This window comes from Denticeps clupeoides, chromosome 9 (assembly GCF_900700375.1).
Source record: "Denticeps clupeoides chromosome 9, fDenClu1.1, whole genome shotgun sequence".
Lineage (NCBI taxonomy): Eukaryota > Metazoa > Chordata > Actinopteri > Clupeiformes > Denticipitidae > Denticeps > Denticeps clupeoides.
This window is the reverse complement of record NC_041715.1, coordinates 5610779-5630909: the sequence shown is the minus strand read 5'-3', so window position 1 is coordinate 5630909 and position 20131 is coordinate 5610779. Positions and strand designations below refer to the sequence as shown.

Below are 20131 nucleotides of genomic sequence, written 5' to 3'. Positions count from 1 at the left end.
TTCTGATTATTTCTGATTAATAGTGATGTTGCAACAAAATCAGTTCCTCATGTGGCTGCATAAAAGCTGCATGAATGCTGACCACGTCAGCGCTGCCCTGTTGAGTAATCCTGCGTGTAAGCCAGTGTATTAACGCAGATAGGGTCATTAGATCAGGCCAGTGCCCAGCCCATACGGCAAACCCCCCCCCCCCCCCCCCCTCCCTCCCAGGAGGGATTCGGTTCAATCCTCTTTACCTGCACCTGCTGTTGACGGGAGTTATTTTATTTATTTATTTATCGGTTTTGCCCCGTTATACGTATAATCTAGAGCAGCAGCCACCAGACGCTTTCTGTAGGATTTTAATATCCTGCGAGCGGTGTGGGGCTCAGCAGCCGTTGTAAGTCGTACTAACGCTGAGTCAGAAGGCTCGGGAGAATTTGTCAGAAAACTTCTGCTCAAAATACATTTGCAGATGCATTAAAAAATATCACTGTTTTCCAAAGTATGGTGATGTCCAAGTCCTTTTTGGCAGATTGCGAGAGTCTAGCACAGGAAAGGCTCTTGATGGTTACCTATAAACATACAATATACAAGTTAAATAAAACATTTATGAAAAGGTGATCAAAGCACGAAAATTCCCCCTCTCGATATCGATTTGTTTTTTTTTTTGACATTGAAGCACAAATGTAGACTCACACCCTTTAATTCCCTATAAGTCATTTCTATATTCTGGAAGAAAACCGATTGGCTTTAGGATGCTTCTGCACGTTTAGGGATGATGCAGATGTTGTGTAGAGTGCAGATTTTCTGCACCGCAAGTCTCCTACCGAGGACGTTGTTGTACTGTAGTTGACACATTCTATAACATGGTTCAATGGCCCAGAACACTGCTCATTTTTTTAAACTTCATATCCGTGTCACCGCCGCTGAGATAATACAATTTCAGATGAAAAAAAAGATGAAACCTCTAATATCCATGGATCCTGTACATTTTACTCCTCTTCCAGTTCAGATTTTGTGAAAACCAAGAGGTGTTTGCTCCCGTGTTCACATTTATTGTTTTGAATGCTAAATGTTGTTTTCATTTCTGCTTTGATACAGCCGTCATATCTCGAGCCCATGAAGGTCCAGGTGAAATGGGGAAGCCAGTCATTGTCCCCAAGGAGGACCAGGAGAAGATGAAGGACCTCTTCAAGATCAACCAGTTCAACCTGATGGCCAGCGACATGATTGCGCTCAACAGGAGCCTGCCTGATGTTAGGCTGGACGGGTGAGTGATTTGACATTACACGTACAGAGGTTCTCATCCAGGGCCACACAATGGCGTGGCAGATAATGACATGGCCTCACATCTCCTGCTTCCAGCTTTGTGTGTGTGGAGTTTGCATGCGCTGCCATTTTTGATTTGGGTTTCCTCCAGGCTCTCCGATTTCCATCTATCGCTCAAAGGCTTAGGTCAACTAGATGGATAGGCTGGTCCATTTTTTGTGCGTTTGCAGTCAATTGGGTGTGTGCTGTGAAGTTGGCTCCAGGATGGGCTCTGACAGATGCGACCCTGATTACGAATAAGCAGCAATGGAGAGTGAGTGTGTGGGTAATTCTAATCCATAGTAACACAGTCAAGGGCCCAGTGGAAGTCTTGATGCAGGATTCTTCATAATGGGGTTATGCTATCTACAAACTCGCTGTAACATTCAGTGCATGGGACTATCTGAGACAATTGAGCAGCGTTTAATGTAGAGGACTGCAAAATGCTGAGATCACCACGGTGTTTTCAGGTTTGGGCTAAATACTTTTAAGAATGACTTAAAAGTCTAAAACAAATGTATTCGGTAATTCAATATTCTGTTACAGTGCATAAAAAGGTATGTATTCAGAACCATTTTGAAACATGTCATTTAAAAATATTCAGTAATTTATCCAATTATTTTTTGAATGCCAGCATGAATATTAATCATTTTCAACTGTCATCCATTTTCTGCATTTGCGTGAAGCAGAAACCCCAAAGATAGCCCGAAAATATATGACTTCTGTATTTCTCCACGTCTACCTTGCACTTGGTGACTGGCATATTATAGGCAACTTGAAAAAAAAATACTGGGACAAATATTATGCCCACATATGTAATCCACAATGTAATTAGAAAATTACTAAAAGTATTTCTGACTGTCTTGCATGGCAATATCACCTGCTGTTACGTTCCTATTGGTTTGCAGCTGGAGCTTTATTGCAAATTTAAATTAGCTTTATTGCAAATTTAAATTAGCTGCCGTATCCACACGTAAAACGTAGCTTGTTTACGACGTACAGTACAGGCCAAAAGTTTGGACACACCTTCTCATTCAATTTTCTTTATTTTCATGACCATTTACCATTAAATCCACATGTTCATTAATAGTTTTGATGCCTTCAGTGAGAATCTACCAATGTAAATGGTCATGAAAATAAAGAAAATTGAATGAGAAGGTGTGTCCTAACTTCTGGCCTGTACTGTATTTTGTCTCAGCTACTTCATACACTGGTGCACAACCCAAGCTAATCAGACACTTGGCCGCTATTGCTCCTAGCGCCCCTGCCATATTAGCTGAGAGCGAGGGCAAACAGACATGCTAGCGTTAATGAAGTAAGTTATGAGTGAACGTTCAGTAGATTGGACTGAGTGGTTGTAGAGACAGGCGCAGGCTTCGGGCGGTGAGTGAGTTTGGCAACATTAGCTTAGCGATCGTGAACATGGCCAGAGACGCGCTGTGAATTGCACTAATGACCCTTAATTCCAGCCGAGCGCGAGCCGCCTGTGGGAGCGGGCGCGTGACCTTTCTTCCTCGGCGCTGGGCTTTGTATTATCGCTTCACAGCACTCGGTTGCTTAGCAAAGGTACGTCTGAAGCAAGAGGTTATCTAAACCAACAGTGACCATTTAAAATAGCACTTCTATTGTCACCGGAGTGACAGAAAAGTGCGTCTCAATGCTGCCCAGCCATTAGAAGGCCAGAAAACCAGAAAAGATTCTTGAAAGGCAACAGCCTCGCAACCTCTCACCTCTAAAGACAGGTCACTGAATGCAGCGCTATGCACTAAGCACTTACGCAAATTAATTAAAAACGAAAACTAGTGCTTGGTGGTTTTCTGTGTCTCGAGGAAGAGCAACTAGCAACCTTTTTTCCTTTGGTGCGTCACCCAGAACACGATGATGTTTTTATAAAATGGCTGCCATGATTTGAACACGGTTATTAAACTGCTTTATTCATGCAGAACTATGAAATAACACATGATTTATTTACAGCATTTATCACATGCCCTTATCCAGAGTGCCTTACAATCAGTAGTTACCGTCCCCCAGGGTCATGCTCAGGAACCACACAATGGTAGTAAGTGGGATTTGAACCTGGGTCTTCTGGTTCTTAGGCAAGTGTGTTACCCGCTAGGCTACTACCACCCAACATGATGTTATGTAGTAAATAAAAGGTTCTGATTAAAGAATTGCACATTCTTGGCTTCTCTCAACTTGGTTAAGTTTGAGGTGGTTTCCCAACGATTCTGAAAGAGTTCCTATGTTGAACACTTTATTTTTCGAAGCTGCGTACAATGATGACATTTCTTTACAAACCAGGAACATTAAGTTAAATATGCCTACAATAGCCTACATCATAATCTTCATAGCCTCCACAGAATGCGAGACTTTGCCATCTTGACTGGTAGAGTATGTTCTCTGTAACCACATGGCTCCTTGGGGGTACCCAACAGTGACCATCATTAACGTTGTATTCTCCATCGATAGTGGTACGTCAGCAGCCATACAGAACGTGACCATTGATACCAACGTGAGTGTATGTTCCTCATACTTTTCCTGTGCAAGACAGATGTATCTAATACGGTGAATAAGGAGGTGAGGCTGTGTATGCATTTTTTTTTTTATGCGAAGTGGCCCAACGAATGAAAAGCCAGTGAACTGTATTTTTTGGGGTGGGGAAACATTAACATCAGCACCCGTCTTACCCTGCTGATTTACCCGCATGGTGTTCTCCCTCTCTGACGCATGGCTGTGAGTCAGTTTTATGCAGATCTGTTTCCTGTGAAGAGCATGAAGCCTATTTTTCAATTCATTACGAGCACATATGAAATTGGGACGTTGTAGGATCGCGTTGTTCGGTGTGTACAGCATAAAGGCATAAATCTCACATGGACGCAGTAGGCATTTCTTGCTCCAAATACTCGATGAGTCTCTGTATTGATTACATTCAGCAGGAATGCTGCAGGAAAGGGAATAATTGCATCACTAAATCTCTACTGATGCGATCATGGTTCTGAAATATCATTGTTAAAGGGAGTAGCGCCACAGTGCAAGCACCCTGAGAGCTGGGAGGGTTGCGGAGAATGAAAGGCAGACAGAGAGAGAGAATGTGCCTCACCATGCGTCTGACTGGTGGCACAGAAATGTGTCCTGAGAGCCAGGAATCTGCCCTCTTACCCCCATTCTGTCAGTCAGCCAGGCCAGTTTTTGGGAAGCAGGTGGGCCACTGTGCCCACCCGGCCCTTGACTAGTTCGTCCGCCCTCTGCACCCCTCCTCCTCTGCTAATGGACGCTCATGATTTATGCAAAGAGCCCCATGGTGACACGCTCCTGCTTTCTGTTTGGTGTACAGTACATGGTGACCACATTCTGGTCCCCATTAAAACCACAGTTGCCCTTAAACTTTTCCGGTTGCTTTTCCTTTGCGCTGCTTATGAGGCTGCCCTTTCCAGACTGGTCACTAGCTAACTGTTGATACTGTGTTTGTACAAATTTTACACTGTGTCATATATTATATATCTATTTGTACCTCTTATGTACATTTTACCAGAGCACTGGGCGCTGTTGCATTTGCAGTACCTCTATTTCTTTATCCATAAGTGTAGCAACACTGTAAAGGTCTTCCTGCTTCCTGTTACAGGGACAGTCCCTCCTTGGAGCAACTTAGGGTTAAGTGTCTTGCTCAGGTAGTCAATGGTAGTAAGTGGGATTTGAACCTGGTTCATAGGCGAATGTGTTACCCACTAGGCTACTACCACCCACCCATACTAATAATAAATACATAATAAACAAATACACACAAATAATATTGTGATTATGATGATTATTATATTATTACTGTACATTTAGGGCTGTCAGTCGATTACAAAACTACAAATTAGCTATTATTTTTATTATTATCATATAATTGTTAATGTTGTAATTACAGTACTGGGATTTAATGTGCCAGTAGAAAGATTGGTCTCTTCATTTGAATTAGCAATAGAAAAATGTCTTCGGCTCTCTCTCCTAGTTGTAAAACCAAGGTGCACCCTGATGAACTGCCCAACACCAGTGTGGTCATTGTTTTCCACAATGAGGCGTGGAGCACTCTGCTGCGGACCGTCCACAGCGTCATCAGTCGCTCCCCTCGCCACCTTCTTGTGGAGATCCTGCTGGTGGACGATGCCAGTGAGAGAGGTACATCAGAAATTCATATCTCACAATCTCTACGCTTACAGGGCACTGGGACGGGAAATACAAGTGTTGTATTCTTTTCTGTTCTTTAACCCACTTCTGTTGTCAGCACAACCCACATTCTATCTAACATTTACATTTCACAGCTTTTACCAGACACCATTATCCAGCGCGACTTACAATCAGTAGTTACAGGGACAGTCCCCCTGGAGACACTCAGGTTTAAGTGTCTTGCTCAAGGATACAACGATGCTAAGCAGGATTTGAACCTGAGATTTTGTGGTCTTCTGGTTAATAGGCAAGTGTGTTAGATTTACCCACAATGCCTTAAATTCTTTACAAGCCATATTCAGTAATAAAAAGACATTTAAAAGAAATTGCTTTTATCTCCTGGTTATATTTGTCTATTATGAAAATTTTGATCCAGACTTCCTGAAAAAGAAGCTGGAGGACTATGTGCGCAACCTGGAGGTGCCGGTCCGGATCCTGCGGATGGAGCAGCGCTCCGGGCTGATCCGGGCACGGCTGCGGGGGGCCGCCGCCACGCGAGGGCAGGTCATAACCTTTCTGGATGCCCACTGCGAGTGCACCGTGGGCTGGCTGGAGCCGCTGCTGGCCAGGATCAAAGAGGACCGGTGAGGAGAGAAGCTGATATCAATATCATACACAAAAAGTATATAGTCTGTCATCTTATGGCTGCCAAATGCAAGTGATACCCTTTTGAGTGAGATTTTTGGTTGTTTCTTCATGCGTCTGTGATGCAAACACATTAATTTTTTTTTAGAATTATAGTTGTTAATCGATTGATAGCAAACGAAGACGTTCCTGATTAATACGCTTTGGGTAAAGAAATGTTTTATGAATTAAATTGGCATTTGCAATTATGAATTAAATTAGTTAAATTGGCAGTCATCTATATTACGGTCAGTGTTAGGGCAGAATATTGGTAAAATGTAAAAATTAATAATAAATATTAAAAAACGATTTTAAAAAATTGATATTGGAATATGAAAATAGCATTATGCACTATTCAAACTCTTGCATTTTCAATTAACTTTTACATTCACTTAATGTTTTCATTTATTAATGCTTGTGAGAAAACATAGGCACGCAGTCCCCGCCCAGCTAAGGGTGTCAGTGTCATGATGGGGGATGGAGGCGCAAGTTTTTAATAAAACCAGAGGTTAAATCTGCAGAACAACAGAAGAGACAGAAACTAAAAAAAGTGGGTTTGAGGTAAACAAAATAAATCAAACAGACCGGACAGATTCTCCCATTCCACAGGTGGAGGACAGGTCAGCTGGACAGTAGATCCGGCAGGGAAGGGATCACGGGTGAGTCCTTATATGCACCTGGTGGTGCTGGGTTTAGCAGGTGCAGGTGCTGATGGGATTTTTGGAGCCGTGTGAGGAGAGTGGTGAGCACGAACGGGGCAGACAGGCCGAGGACGCGACAGTCAGCTTGGGATGATGTATGCCATTGTAATTCTTGTAGTGTATCATGTTTGGACATGGATGCACTCTCCCTCTCTCTCTCTCTCTCTCTCTCTCTCTCTCTGTGTGTGTGGGGGCAATTGGCTCTTGTCAGTTCTGCCTGCCAGTCGCAGACATCTGTGTTCGGAACACTATTTGCGATCTAAACAAGCACATGTAATTTTAGCGGACACTCATTCCGAGCACCGCGGCAACAACGGTGACAGCTGTATGTGTATGTGTGTGTGAGAGAGAGAGAGAGAGAGAGAGAGAGACAGAGTCTGTGTGTGTGTTTTACATGCAGAACTACTCGTCTTCTCCACGGCCTTGTCGCATCGGAATGTGAAATGTGACAGCTTGTTTTTCCACTATAGCATCTAACACATCATTACAGATCATCAGCTGAACAGACTGTAGCTATTATGATTCACTTGTTGATGGTCACTTCAAAAAAGCGGAAAAATAACGAGGCTTAAAAATGACACTTCGTTTGGCAGGGGACTCGTTCATTTTTTGCCCAAAGGCTTGCAAGGACTTCTCAGTTCGTACGATGGCAAAGCTTCTGTCTCCTCACCACTGACAAAGCATCTCATGCAGAGTGTCAGAATGGCTTTATATCAACCCACACACGTATACTGGTTTACTTTAATGTAACCCCAGTCGTCTCCATTTCTGCAGTGGCGTGCGTCAAGCGTGCAATTTGATTCTCCCATGCCCTTGCCAATCAATTTCAAAAATAGAAGCAGGGCTAAAAAAAAAGATGTGTATATATTATCCAGAAAACATCTCAATCAATCAAAACTGTCCATTGGAGCTCTGCGAAAGTCTTACGCCTCCGGGGTTTTTTTCAAAAACAAAACGGATTTTCTCCGAACGGGCTTGTGCACCCACCAATCAAGGCCTAAGAAGGTCTCAAAAAAAGAGAACATGACATCTATACTGACTCTTTTAACCTCGTTTTCCATTAAAGAATGTGATCATTAGCAGACAATTGCCCCAACGTGATTTTTTCTTTTTAGACCAACTGGTTAAATCCACGCAGATCGTACCTCTGCTGCTGGAATGATGCTTACGACGGGCCCACATCGATCGCTGCCGCTCAGGCGCCGGGGCGGGGCCTCAACCGAGGGCCCGTTTGTGGTTGTAGTTTCTGTTGTGGAGTTAAACGGCTGCTGTAATTGGGAGCGACAACACCACGGGTAAAAAGGCTCCGTAATGAATAGAGGAGCTGCGCTAGGGCCGGAACACGGCGGTCAGCACTCTGCGTTGTCACCGTGATTGATTAATTTTGGGGAGAGGCTCGGCACAAGCAGTTTACAGAAGATCAAGCATTATTAAGAAAACACAGATAAATGCCGAAGCACAAACATCAATCATTCATGCATGCATTACAAAGAATGAATGAAAAGAAATGCATAGACATGAATGACAGAACAAAGCTGTCCAGTCTGACAGAGGAAATGTCAATCTTCTTTTAAGCAACGTTGATACTGTTGCCATTTCTGCTGTATATATTTCGATTGGATATGGATATTCTTGTAATAATGTAACTGCCCCATCGTGACCAAAACACCCGATCCCATGACTCTTGCAGGAAGTCGGTGGTGTGCCCCATAATCGACGTCATCAGCGACGAGACGTTCGAGTACATGGCCGGCTCGGACATGACGTACGGGGGCTTCAACTGGAAGCTGAACTTCAGGTGGTACCCGGTCCCTCAGAGGGAGATGGACCGACGTAAGGGGGACCGGACCCTCCCCGTCAGGTACGCCGCGCTGCACACAGGGGCTTTGTGGCGCCGAACGGATAATCAGAAGCCGCACGTTTCTGAATCACTTCCTCAGGGGACGCAGCTTCTAAAGCTGTGACTGTCCTGGAGGACCGCATGGAGATGAGAGATGCTTAGTCACAGCTGCTCAAAAAAGATCTCTGCATTTTGGGGTGATGGTGGCAAGTTGTTCCTTGCGCTGCCATGACAACTGGGAGTCTTCTGAGACATGAAGGAATGGATTACTCTGATCATCTGCCTGATAAACTTGGACAGTGCTGGGTTAAGAGGGACAAATTCCATAATGTTTCAACTTTATATTAACACCATTATTTCTCACATTATGTTGAGGGGTGAGAACTGTATGAACGTAAATGACATTTGAGGCGAGATTAAGATATAAATTTGAAATGAAATCAGCTCTTTCTACTGGCAAACGAGATATTTGAATTTTAGGATTATTAAACAAAAACACTGAACACACTGAAGCGGTTGGTGCCAAAATTTTTGCAATTAATTTTGCATAAAATCTAAAACATTGTACACTGTGCGTAATGAACTCCATGTGTTTAAAGATGTCACTTGCCAAAATGTCACTTGCCCATATGGTTCTCACCCCTCAATATTAAAATCGCATATTTATTGGCCGAGTTAGACCTATTGTTGTGGCATAAAGGAGGAGAAGGTAAAGGAGGAGGCACAACATCATGAGGTTTTTTTAGACACACACTGAGTACACTGAAAACACAAAGCAAACGGATCAGACAGCGTATGTAATGCACGACATAGGAGCGAGGGAACATACCGACCTAATTACTCAATCCAATAGGAACAGCACCTGTAATTCGGATAATTACTCAACTAAATTGGCCAATGATGATATCTAATGGTGTAGTTTCATCATACCATTGTTATTTCTGACATGGTGTTGTTATTGGCTGAGAGGCAAATCTCTTGTGTTTTATAACATGGAATGTAAAACTTTAGTGTCCTTATGTCATATCTATTCTAAACATTGTTGTCTTTTCCCCCCTTTCACTCTTTTCACAGCACTTTGCAATTTAAGCTTCTCTATGTCTGGACATCTTTCATAATTAAGCACATTTTATCAGTACAGCCACCTACAGGCCAGGAGTTGCTGTGTTTTGGTCTGTAGAAAGTGAAACTAAACTCTTTGCCTTCATTATTTTACCTTATTATTATGTTTTATGTTTTATCATGTTTATCATCTTGTTAACATCCAGTGGGGTGAGATCGTGGAACCTAGAGAACGATGCATACATGATGATGCAACTTGCATAAGATCAACCTGACGTTATGATCAGCGCGCTGCATGGCTAAATATTTCATATGCTCCTGTCATCCGTGTATTGTAGACCGAAGGAAGAAACTGAGGAAAAAAAAAACAGCACCCTGCTCCTGGGAACACATCTATTCATGTGTTTTGCCCAGTCGATTTATTGAAACCCCACATCAATTTCTTCTGTACATTCTTCTGAGCGAAAAAAGTCGAAAGTCGCCCCCGGTCACGAATCCTCGCAGGCATTCGTGAAAAGCCTTTCCTATCTGGCCCGGTGATGCCGGGGAGTGAGGAGAGGGCCCTGAGGTAATTGGTAATGGCTTTGCTGTAAACAAGGTTAAACTGCAATCTGCATCCAGACCTGCTGTGTGTGCCGCACTGCAGGATTTTCATTTTTCTCTAAAGCAAAGAGCAAAATAAATATAGAAATGAAGACCACGTGTAGACCAATATGATTTTTTTTAGGAATGCAGTAGAGTTTTACTTCAATGCCATTAATCTTGTTGGCTGTCAGTGGACTGTGACCCGTTTTAATGATGTCCTTGACGTCTTAATCGTGTCCAGCATCTGAAGCAACCAATCGCTGGGCAGAACATAAATCTAAAATTTAGTGATGATTGGAGGAAAAAAAAAATAAGATCGTCACCAGGACCATTCCTTTTGTGATTTGCTTGTCTTTGGGAGGATATAAAGATGTCACACGAGTCTGAAGTAATGAAGAAGTCGTCGAGATTGCATCAACGTGGACAGGCCCCACGCCAATCTTTTTTTCTTTTTTTTTTCACAATAAGACAGCCGGCGAAGGCTTGACATGATTGATCACGGCGGCGCTGTAGAATTACCATTTTCTGTCCATCAAGCAGAAAAAGGATGAGAGGCAGCAAGTCTGTTCTGGCTGCTGATGCAGTAACCCTGGCCAGGAGGGCTGCACCCTCTGTCCTTATTCTGTGGCCTGTCGATTAACGCGAACGCATGGCAGTCATGCTTTAGCCACGCTTTACCCGTAATAATGAGTCACGGTCGCAAGCGTGAAGGAAATACAGGAGCCACTTCTTCTTTTTTTTTACAAACCTGATAAAGACTATTTTTAAAAAAATATTATTATTTAAAATTATTATATTGAGGAGACATTTATTTTGGACAAATGAAAGCTTGTGATCAGCTCCTTCTACTAACAAAAGGATACAAATAAATTTTCAGTTTAGACTTATTAAACAGAAACCATATGACTTGGGACACTAAATTTGAAATGTAAAAATTAAGAATAAATTAGGAATAAAATGAAAAATATTGGGGTGGCAATAGCTAGGTGAGTAAAGCACTCGCCTACTAACCAGAAGATCACTACCATCTACTTACTACCATTCCTGACACTTAACCCCGAGTGTCTCCAGGGGGACTGTCCCTATAACTACTGATTGTAAGGCGCTCTGGATAAAAAAATGGACCAAGATCTTGGTTAAATATTATTTTAAATATTAAACAAACTTGTATTCAGCTGTTAATAGACAATGTAATCATTAAATAACTTTAGAATATTCTAGACTTATGATAAGTGTAGGGCTCACCTGACTGAAACAGTCTCAGTGGGCTCCAGACTAACTTTCACTGTTCTGCACATGACTGTAAACAGGAATGAAGGTGCAGGTAAAACTGCCAGGGTGCCAGTAATAATTCATTATTCTGTGGTTTCAACAACAACATGTCATCTTCACAATATCCAAAATATCTCAACTTTATACAGTTCATTTAAACCAGATCCTTTTCATGCAGAACCAATCATGTAAATTTTAAGCCTCTTCAAAGATCATTTTTACACATGTATGCCTGTGAATATCTAGCATTGCTTTATTTCTCAAGCAAAATTAGACAATATTTGGTTGGTCGTTGATCATTGCATAAGCCAAATATGCAGTTACAGTGCATACCTTGTGGAGTCTTGTATTTCTAATTACATTATTGTAGTAATGAATTAATAATTTTCCCTCAGAACTCCCACTATGGCTGGCGGCCTGTTCTCCATTGACCGGACGTACTTTGAGGAAATTGGCACCTACGATCCAGGAATGGATATTTGGGGAGGAGAGAATCTGGAAATGTCTTTCCGAGTGAGTGTCAAATGAGGATTAAAAGACCACCATTCATTTACATATAATTGTGTTAACGACGATGTTATGCAAACTGTCTTCTGCTTGATAAGATCATTCGGGGTCAGTTCTGTTGGCTTAAATGTGCTGCTCAGTGATGCGGCGATCGTTGTAGGGTCTTTAACTTATGATTGGTTTTTTGTCAGGCTGAGGCCTGTTCTGGCTGCCGCACAAAGCAAGAAAAACCTCCGAGTGAAAAGTGACGATTGACTCTGTACCTGTGTCTTCCGCAGATTTGGCAGTGCGGGGGCTCTCTGGAGATCGTCACATGTTCACACGTGGGCCACGTGTTCCGCAAGGCCACGCCGTACAGCTTCCCGGGCGGCACGGGCCAAGTCATCAACAAGAACAACAGGCGCTTGGCCGAGGTGTGGATGGACGAGTTCAAAGATTTCTTCTACATCATATCACCAGGTACGACGCTCTCTCTCTCTCTCTCTCTCTCTCCTCCCTCTGGCACAGTCGCAGGCGAGGCCATCTGGCAAAGTCGCCTGGAGGTGGCCGTGCACGTTGTTCACTTGCAGAATGAAATGAACATGTATGAATTAACTTCACGAGTTCCGAAATCTCCTTTAATTGCCTTCGTTTTCGTTCGGCCCTATGTTTCGCGGGAGCACAGTCCATTCCAATTACCGGAGCAGGCCGGCTCCTTTTGAATTATTTACCTAATTAATTTAGTTCTGAGAAGCCATCTGAATTATGAATACAAATATGAATACTCCCATGCAGCCTGGTTGTGTGTACATCAAGGCACACACACACACACACACACACACACACACACACAGCATCTGCAGTGTGATGCTGTCATTTTGTGCAGCCCCTATGTCGTGGTAATTTGGCTACGCACGATGCAGATTCGGCTATAAATAATGTGGCGGGTGATTTACATCTCTTAGTGTGTCGACGCTGGAGACCGAAGCCAATAATTACGTTTGGGCTTAACCGGCTTTTTGGCTGAGAATGCAGATCTCATGACCTCGGCTGGTTCCTGCAGTACGCCCAGTCGGCTCATCTGCGCTCGTCCTTGCTTCTCGGGAAAGGGTTCCACGGCAGCGTTACTCCACTAGAAGGAACCGTTCCCCCGTTTCGTGTTTTCACGTTGCCCGTCAGTCCGCCTCACGCCCCCTCCAGATCCCCACTGTCAGGTTTCCATACAGCGCGGTTTTCCAGATAGGCAGGAAACGCGACCCTACCCCCCCACCCCCACCCCTACCCCCCCGAGCGCTCCAGTCCATTATGTTTTATTCATGGAGAGTATTGTATTAAGCTTCCCTCAAGATGAGCAGGCGCTTTTATGAGCTAGGCAGCTATCTTGGTCCCCACAGCCCACTCTGCCGGCCACTTTGTTTTACGTGCCGAGTCATGTGATTCGCCCGTCCCTTTACTACTTCCCATCAGGCCGTAGTGTACTTCCATGCTGCCCGTCCATGCGCCTCTTTAACCCAGGCAGTTTGCGGATTAAATGGGCCGATGGCTGCCAAGGGGAGGACTAGTGTTAAATTTGCCATTTCATTTCATCTTATTGCCAGTTGTAGTCTAGTTTAGTGTCGTAGTCACAGAAAAGAGTCAAGAGTCAGTTTTTATTTTATTGCATGCAATACCACTACTTCTTAACGAAAAAAAATCAAAAGACAGCTTTGCGTTTTGTTTGGTTTAGTTCATGTCTGCATTACATTAAATCATGACAAGTTTTAACATTTCGAGATAATTGCACAAATGAACAATTTTATGGGAATGTTTATAATATATATATTTCTGGACGAATTTTAGTTTGGCCTGAGAGCCAGATGGACTGATGCATGTCCTGGATCGTGTTGAGGCAATGGAGAAATGATGATCGTGTTGAAGCAGTCATCCCTAGACTGGAGATTTGGCCCGTGTCCCTAAGAAGTCCCCGTTGCTGAAAAAGACAATAAAATATTTCAGCTGAGACCAAGCTCGAACTGGCAGGGATCTCGTGGGGGACATGGTTCGAGCCATTTATCATCTAAATAAGTACCAGTCCGGGGACGTTTAGCACCTAAACAACTTTATTGTTCTCCCTTTACGCTCTTAATGCAATTTGGCATTCGTACAGCCCACCCTCTGTCATATTGAATCACTTTTTGTTGTTAAATATACGCCTTAACAAAATTTGTAGATGTTGTCCTCTAACTAGGTTTATGAATGCAATTATTCAAAGTGAGTAATAACAAAAAAAATGACAAATTAAAAGAATGTGAAGTTATTGTCATTGTGATACACAGCACACAGTGCACACAGTGAAATGTGTCCTCTGCATCTAACCCATCTCCCCTAGTGAGCAGTGGGCAGCCATGACAGGCGCCCAGGGAGCAGTGTGTGGGGACGGTGCTTTGCTCAGTGGCACCTCAGTGGCACCTTGGCGGACCGGGACCGGCTCACACCACAGTTTGAGCTGTAGTCACAGCACTTGTAATGATCGGGGCAGGCGATGGTAAATGCATGCTGCTCCATATTCCTCTGCGGCTTCGAACCTCTGGTTCACCTTGTACCTCATCCCCGCGCTTTCATATTTTGAACGTACGCCGGTAGGTGTTTCGGTTTCTCTGTAAACTCGTTCGTAGACTCGCCTCGATTGTGTACATCCGCAGTGTGTCACGACATTCCCAGCGGAATCCCGGCACCCGCGGCGACAGATATGGTCTTATCAGGAGGCATTTGAGAAATTTCTTGCATTGTAGCCTTTTCAAGGCTTGAGCTGAAAATCACCTCTCTCTGCCAGTGCACAGCAGTGGGCGAGTTGGTGCCCTTCCATCTTACAAATGCTGCATGTCTGGAAGTCAGGACAGGGGAGAGGGCCTGACATTGAATCAACGGCAAACGAGTCATATCTTCACAGAGGTTTTTCATTTCGCATTTCGGTCGTAGCTGAAACAATAAGACAGGACGCAGAGCTGGAGGTGGCCGAGTTAAAGATGCAGAGGTTCAGGATTAGACTGCGCAACTGCATTAGAGGAACAGTTATGGCTGGATGTTGCAAAGATTGCATGTAGAGGATACATGTAGAGTATGTTGGGTGAAGGATGCTACCAGCTACCAGGGAAGAGGTGAGAGAGGACATGCAGGTGGGGAAGAGCAAGATGCAGGGGACGGGGAGAAATGGAGGCGGCTGGAGAAGAAGGTCGTAGCTGAAACATCTCTTTAAATAAGTAGGAATTGCAGTATTGCTAAAATAATTGTGAAAAAGTTAACAGTTGTACATTTAGAATCCTGTTTTAGAGCCTCTGATTGTCAAATATTTTTTGTGCCTCTGGATGCATCATGAAGTGCATTTGCTGTAATATGTCTCACAATTAGAAATGTAATGATCTCACCACACTTACAGACCATTAGCATGAATAGGCTTTGGCTGAACTGACCATTCATGTATTTTTTTAAATGCATCGTATTTCAAACCAAATTGAATTGAACTTCTGACATGGAGGAAAAGCAAACTAGAAAGCTCTCTGAATAACCCAGAAATAACTGTTTCTGACTAGTCGCGATGGATAGGCAACCTCTAGTGTCCGGTGTTGGCTATTGCAGGTTGTAGAAGCCATCACATACTTTTCCCCCCGCTTGACAGAGTTGCAGGCTTTGGGATTTTGCAGCTCGAGCTGTTCATCAGGTCGGCTGCAGGTTTATATACACCTTCTGATCTCCCTCTCTGTGAGTAAGTGGAACCCAGCAGGGGAGGGCGGCTGGGGGCGTCGGCCGTTTGGAGTGGGCTGGGCAATTCGGTGCTGCAATATGAGCTTTTCCAGTGTCCCGAGCTTCCGGTGGCCCCGGCGCGACGCCCTAATATCTTTGGAGAAAAATGCAGACGGGCGTGAGCGCTGCGTTATTCATTCATGGGCAGGTTGGGGTAATCAAACACGGAGACTGATGGCGAGGGGAGACAGGCGGGCCGCATCTCCCTTTGGCAGTTTCCGAATGGCTTAATCCCCTTCCCACGCGCTCTGCACGTTCAGATACCGTGCCAGGCAGCAGAAATGGGGCTGGATGCATAACCAAATACTCCAGAATTTCACAGTGGCACAGGAAGTGTGTAGCTGTTGAAGTTTTTTAGAATTTGAAAAATGCGTGACATTCAGACTCTTTGGAACATTCTCTTGTTATGCTGGAGAATATAGCTGGAGCTCTTATATCACAGTATGTGTTCCCTTTTTGGTAAGTGTCTTGCCCAGGGACACAATGGATGGGTCTGGACCTTTGTGGTCTGGTTCAGAGACGAGTGTCACACCCACTACCACCCATCAGGCATTGTGCAAACGATCAAATTAAAAGGAGTGTTTACATTCTTGGTTTATTATTTGAACAAATTATTTTATGTCACTTGTAAAACTTCCATGGTACCAGCTGGTGTCCAAGGTGTTTCCGTGACCCAAGTTATAACTGTTCTGTCACTTATGTCTCACAAATATGCAAATGAAGATGAATGATGGGCTACATACCTCTAAACTAGTGCTGCAAACGAATTAAAGATAAAAAAAAATGCAGGCATATATGCTTTGTAAAGTTTTTCTTTCCTACAGGGGTGATGCGCGTGGATTATGGTGACGTCTCGTCCCGTAAGACTCTGCGGGAGTCCCTGCACTGCAAACCCTTCTCCTGGTACCTGGAGAACATCTACCCTGACTCCCAGATCCCCAGGAGATACTACTCCCTCGGAGAGGTACTACTGAGACTCCATGCCAGATCTCACGCGGGTTCAGGTGGTCACATCGCAGAGGCGTATGTCCAGGTTTGCTGGAGAGAGGGGGCCGGGGTACAGAGGACCGGCATGATTTGGAGGGGGTTGATGCGTCTTCCTGAATGAGGTTGTAATACCCAAACCAGATTCTGCTGAAACGCCAGGATCTTAACAGACTGCAGCGTTACTGCAGTAAAATCTGGCCAGGGCCTTCTCTTCATTCATTTGCCCAGCCGCCACACCCCGGTCTCCCTCGCCTTCTCTCTCTGTGCGCAGTCACTTTTTCACCACCAAGTCCATTAGGTTTCATATTATTGAATTATGAAAGCACCCATCACACGATAATAATTGGGCCACATGAAACATGGCCTCTGCCTGGCTCTTCGGTGTGTATTAATTATATATTAGATGGCTCATTGGATTGGGGTACCATTAAATAGGAATTTGAGGATTTCGGAGGAATCCCTCAAAGAGCCGCAGAAGCGTGGGGGACCCTTGTTAAGCCATTTGTATTCACAAACAACAGGTTCCCCATTATGGGGACTTTCAATGTAACTCAGTGGTGGTAACGAGTCGGAAATGGCACATTCCATCGGGTAGGAAATGTCCGGTTACGTGCAACGTAACACGTTGGGGTGTTCTCTTTTCACCGTGTCGTATGGAAATGGGACTGGGGATGGCAGGGATGCAGATTTAAAATGGTGTGTCCTTTGCAGATCAGAAACGTGGAGACCAACCAGTGCATGGACAACATGGGGCGAAAAGAGAATGAGAAAGTGGGATTCTTCAACTGTCATGGGATGGGCGGAAATCAGGTAGGAAAAGGGTGGAACCTTTCAGACCATGTCTTTTGAAGTAGAATAAAAGTTCAATAAAAGTCAATAAGTTCATTGTTGTAGCTGTCAGAATGCTTTAAAATCCAAATTTTCTCAAATGGAAACCTTCTTGGATAGTGACAGAACTGCAGATGTTTATTTTGTTGTTTTGTTCAAGAGGGTGCTGTGAGACAATAATTAAATCAATACCGTGCCCATGAAAACTTTTCTGATGAAAAAAAATCTCACATTTCAAAACAGAAACCACTGCATTTTGAATCCATACAGAAAATTTGTACTGCATAAACATTCTAACATCAAAACAGATTTAAAGCTTAAAAACACAATTATGTAATTACTCAAATATATAACTAAGCATGTTGTTATTATTAGAACATTGTATATAAAGTGCAAAACATAGACACAGGAGACTAGGCCTAAACTGAGGCTATGATCTTTTAAGGTCTATTTGAAAATGTTATATAAAAACTGCAGCGTCTGTGTTGTTGTTCTTCAGACAACTTCAAACTGAAAACAGCACTTTTGAAGTTGTGAAAATGCCGCCATTTTCTTCTGTAGGTTTTTTCCTACACTGCGGATAAGGAGATCAGGACCGACGACCTCTGCCTGGACGTCTCTCGTCTGAACGGGCCAGTGGTCATGCTTAAATGTCACCACATGAAGGGAAACCAGATGTTTGAATATGATGCAGAGGTAAGCTGACCGAGTTCAAAGGAAAGTCACGGCAGCAAGGTTACAGCGCCTCGCTGCTTCTAATTCTCTCAGATCTCACTGTATTAAGTGAAGCCACAACCTCAAACGCACTGCTAATGCACACAGTGAATACTGTACTAATGTGAATAAACTTACTTTGGACTAATAACCTTTAACACTTTCACAATAAGGCTAGGTGGGTTGCAGATGAGGATGTTCATTGCCATGATGTCTGTATCTGCCCTTATTAATAGTGGAGTGAGGCTTCGCCCCTGAACGGCAATAAATGTCTGATTTCTGCCACTAGGTGGCGCCACATAACAGCATTCAATGGCTCACACTTGTTCGTTAGCATGCATCAGATTTTAAGGAGCATCAAACAGTGATTTCTTGATGAACTTCATTGTATATTTCCCTTTTGTTCAGTATGTTGGCAAGTGGGATTATGATTTTGAGGTAAGCTTTACTGTGTGACGTGACTTTCTTCACTTCCGCGGCCGCACTTCTGCCGCACTTCTGTATCTCTGTTCTGTGTTAGCCATGGCCTGTGTAGTTTGGTAGTTTTAGTATTAAGGGATAAATAGTAAGAAAATGACATATTATTAGTCCCTTAATATTAAAAGAATGAGTGTGTGACTGTGAATTTAAATGTTTGTTTTAGATATTGTTTTATATGCATTTTTATTATGCATATTGATGGGTTAGTTTAAATATCTAAAAATATTTAGCTACTACAGGAAAGTAAAGCAAAGAAACAGACATATTTCTCGTAATGCACTGCATTCCATTCCCTATATGAAACATGAAATTTAAAGGATTTTTTAAAGTATCGTTTGATTTAGGAAATATTTTTTACTAAGATTTGTGAATGACTCTTTGCGGAGGCATGACTTCGGCCTTAAGCAGGTGAACTAGCGATTGTATTCCATTAACATTCCTCATTTGAGCCTCATTGAGCCAAAGGCTCCAGAAGGCTGGCCTACTTCCTGATTGTGAAATGGCTATATTTAGTGGCTAAAGTGACACATCCAATGCCTGGAAATGGTAGCAGTGTAGCTGGGCCAGTTACTGACCATTAGAGTTGCTGGGGTAGCCGAATGTTGGCTGTAGAAATGAAAGGAAAAAACCTCCATATCTCGCAATTTCCACGGCGCAGAAGCACACCTTCCTCCACATCATTACCCAGTCGTGCCTGACCATCAGTCGGCTAGAGGACGGAACCTACGGCCCCACGGTGGAGTACTGCGACAACAGCCCTCTGCAGACATGGGTGCTACGGAACTACAGCCGGATGGAAGTGATCAAGAAGGTCTATTACAGTCCCACCGACTACTTCCTATAGCCGCCGCTGCCGGGTCAGTACCGTAGGCTACAGCATGACTGCAGCAGAGTACCAGTGTGGTGGGTTAGTTGTGTAGTTGTGACATCTTTTAGATAGCTGTGGCTGCTAGCTGTAGCTGTGAAGCTGTAGTTCTTTTTTTATTTACAAGAACCATCCATTTTCTTTACAGATAATTCAGCAATACAATAAAACTGGGTTGCCAGGTCTGCCAAAGCAGTTGATTGGGCTTTAATTTTCCATTAAGGTGTCAGATATTTATTGATGTTAAATAAATAAATACATAAATAAATATTGCAGACATTTATAAAAAAAACTACTGACCCTGTGGCTATTAAAAAGATTTGGAAAAGGGGTCACTCATTTGGGGCAATGTCTGCGGGATCAGGTCACTTGTTTCGGGTTCGTTTCTATAGACCTGTTTATTTCCTG

The 20131-nt window shown here is 43.5% G+C and overlaps 1 protein-coding gene across 2 annotated transcripts in view; it reads left to right on the top strand.

Moving 5' to 3' along the window:
* Positions 1-20131, top strand: part of galnt13 (polypeptide N-acetylgalactosaminyltransferase 13) — a 36125-nt gene that overhangs the window by 8766 nt on the left and 7228 nt on the right. The window contains exons 3-13 of one of the 2 annotated variants that reach the window (XM_028991230.1): positions 1084-1252; positions 5285-5451; positions 5876-6083; positions 8515-8685; positions 11979-12096; positions 12369-12549; positions 16674-16813; positions 17548-17646; positions 18226-18360; positions 18787-18816; positions 19517-19715. In XM_028991230.1, the coding sequence (XP_028847063.1) occupies positions 1084-1252; positions 5285-5451; positions 5876-6083; positions 8515-8685; positions 11979-12096; positions 12369-12549; positions 16674-16813; positions 17548-17646; positions 18226-18360; positions 18787-18816; positions 19517-19702 (1604 nt within the window). In that variant the 3' untranslated portion in view covers positions 19703-19715. The remainder of the gene's footprint in view (positions 1-1083; positions 1253-5284; positions 5452-5875; positions 6084-8514; positions 8686-11978; positions 12097-12368; positions 12550-16673; positions 16814-17547; positions 17647-18225; positions 18361-18786; positions 18817-19516; positions 19716-20131) is intronic. The other variant, XM_028991231.1, reaches the window with a different exon arrangement.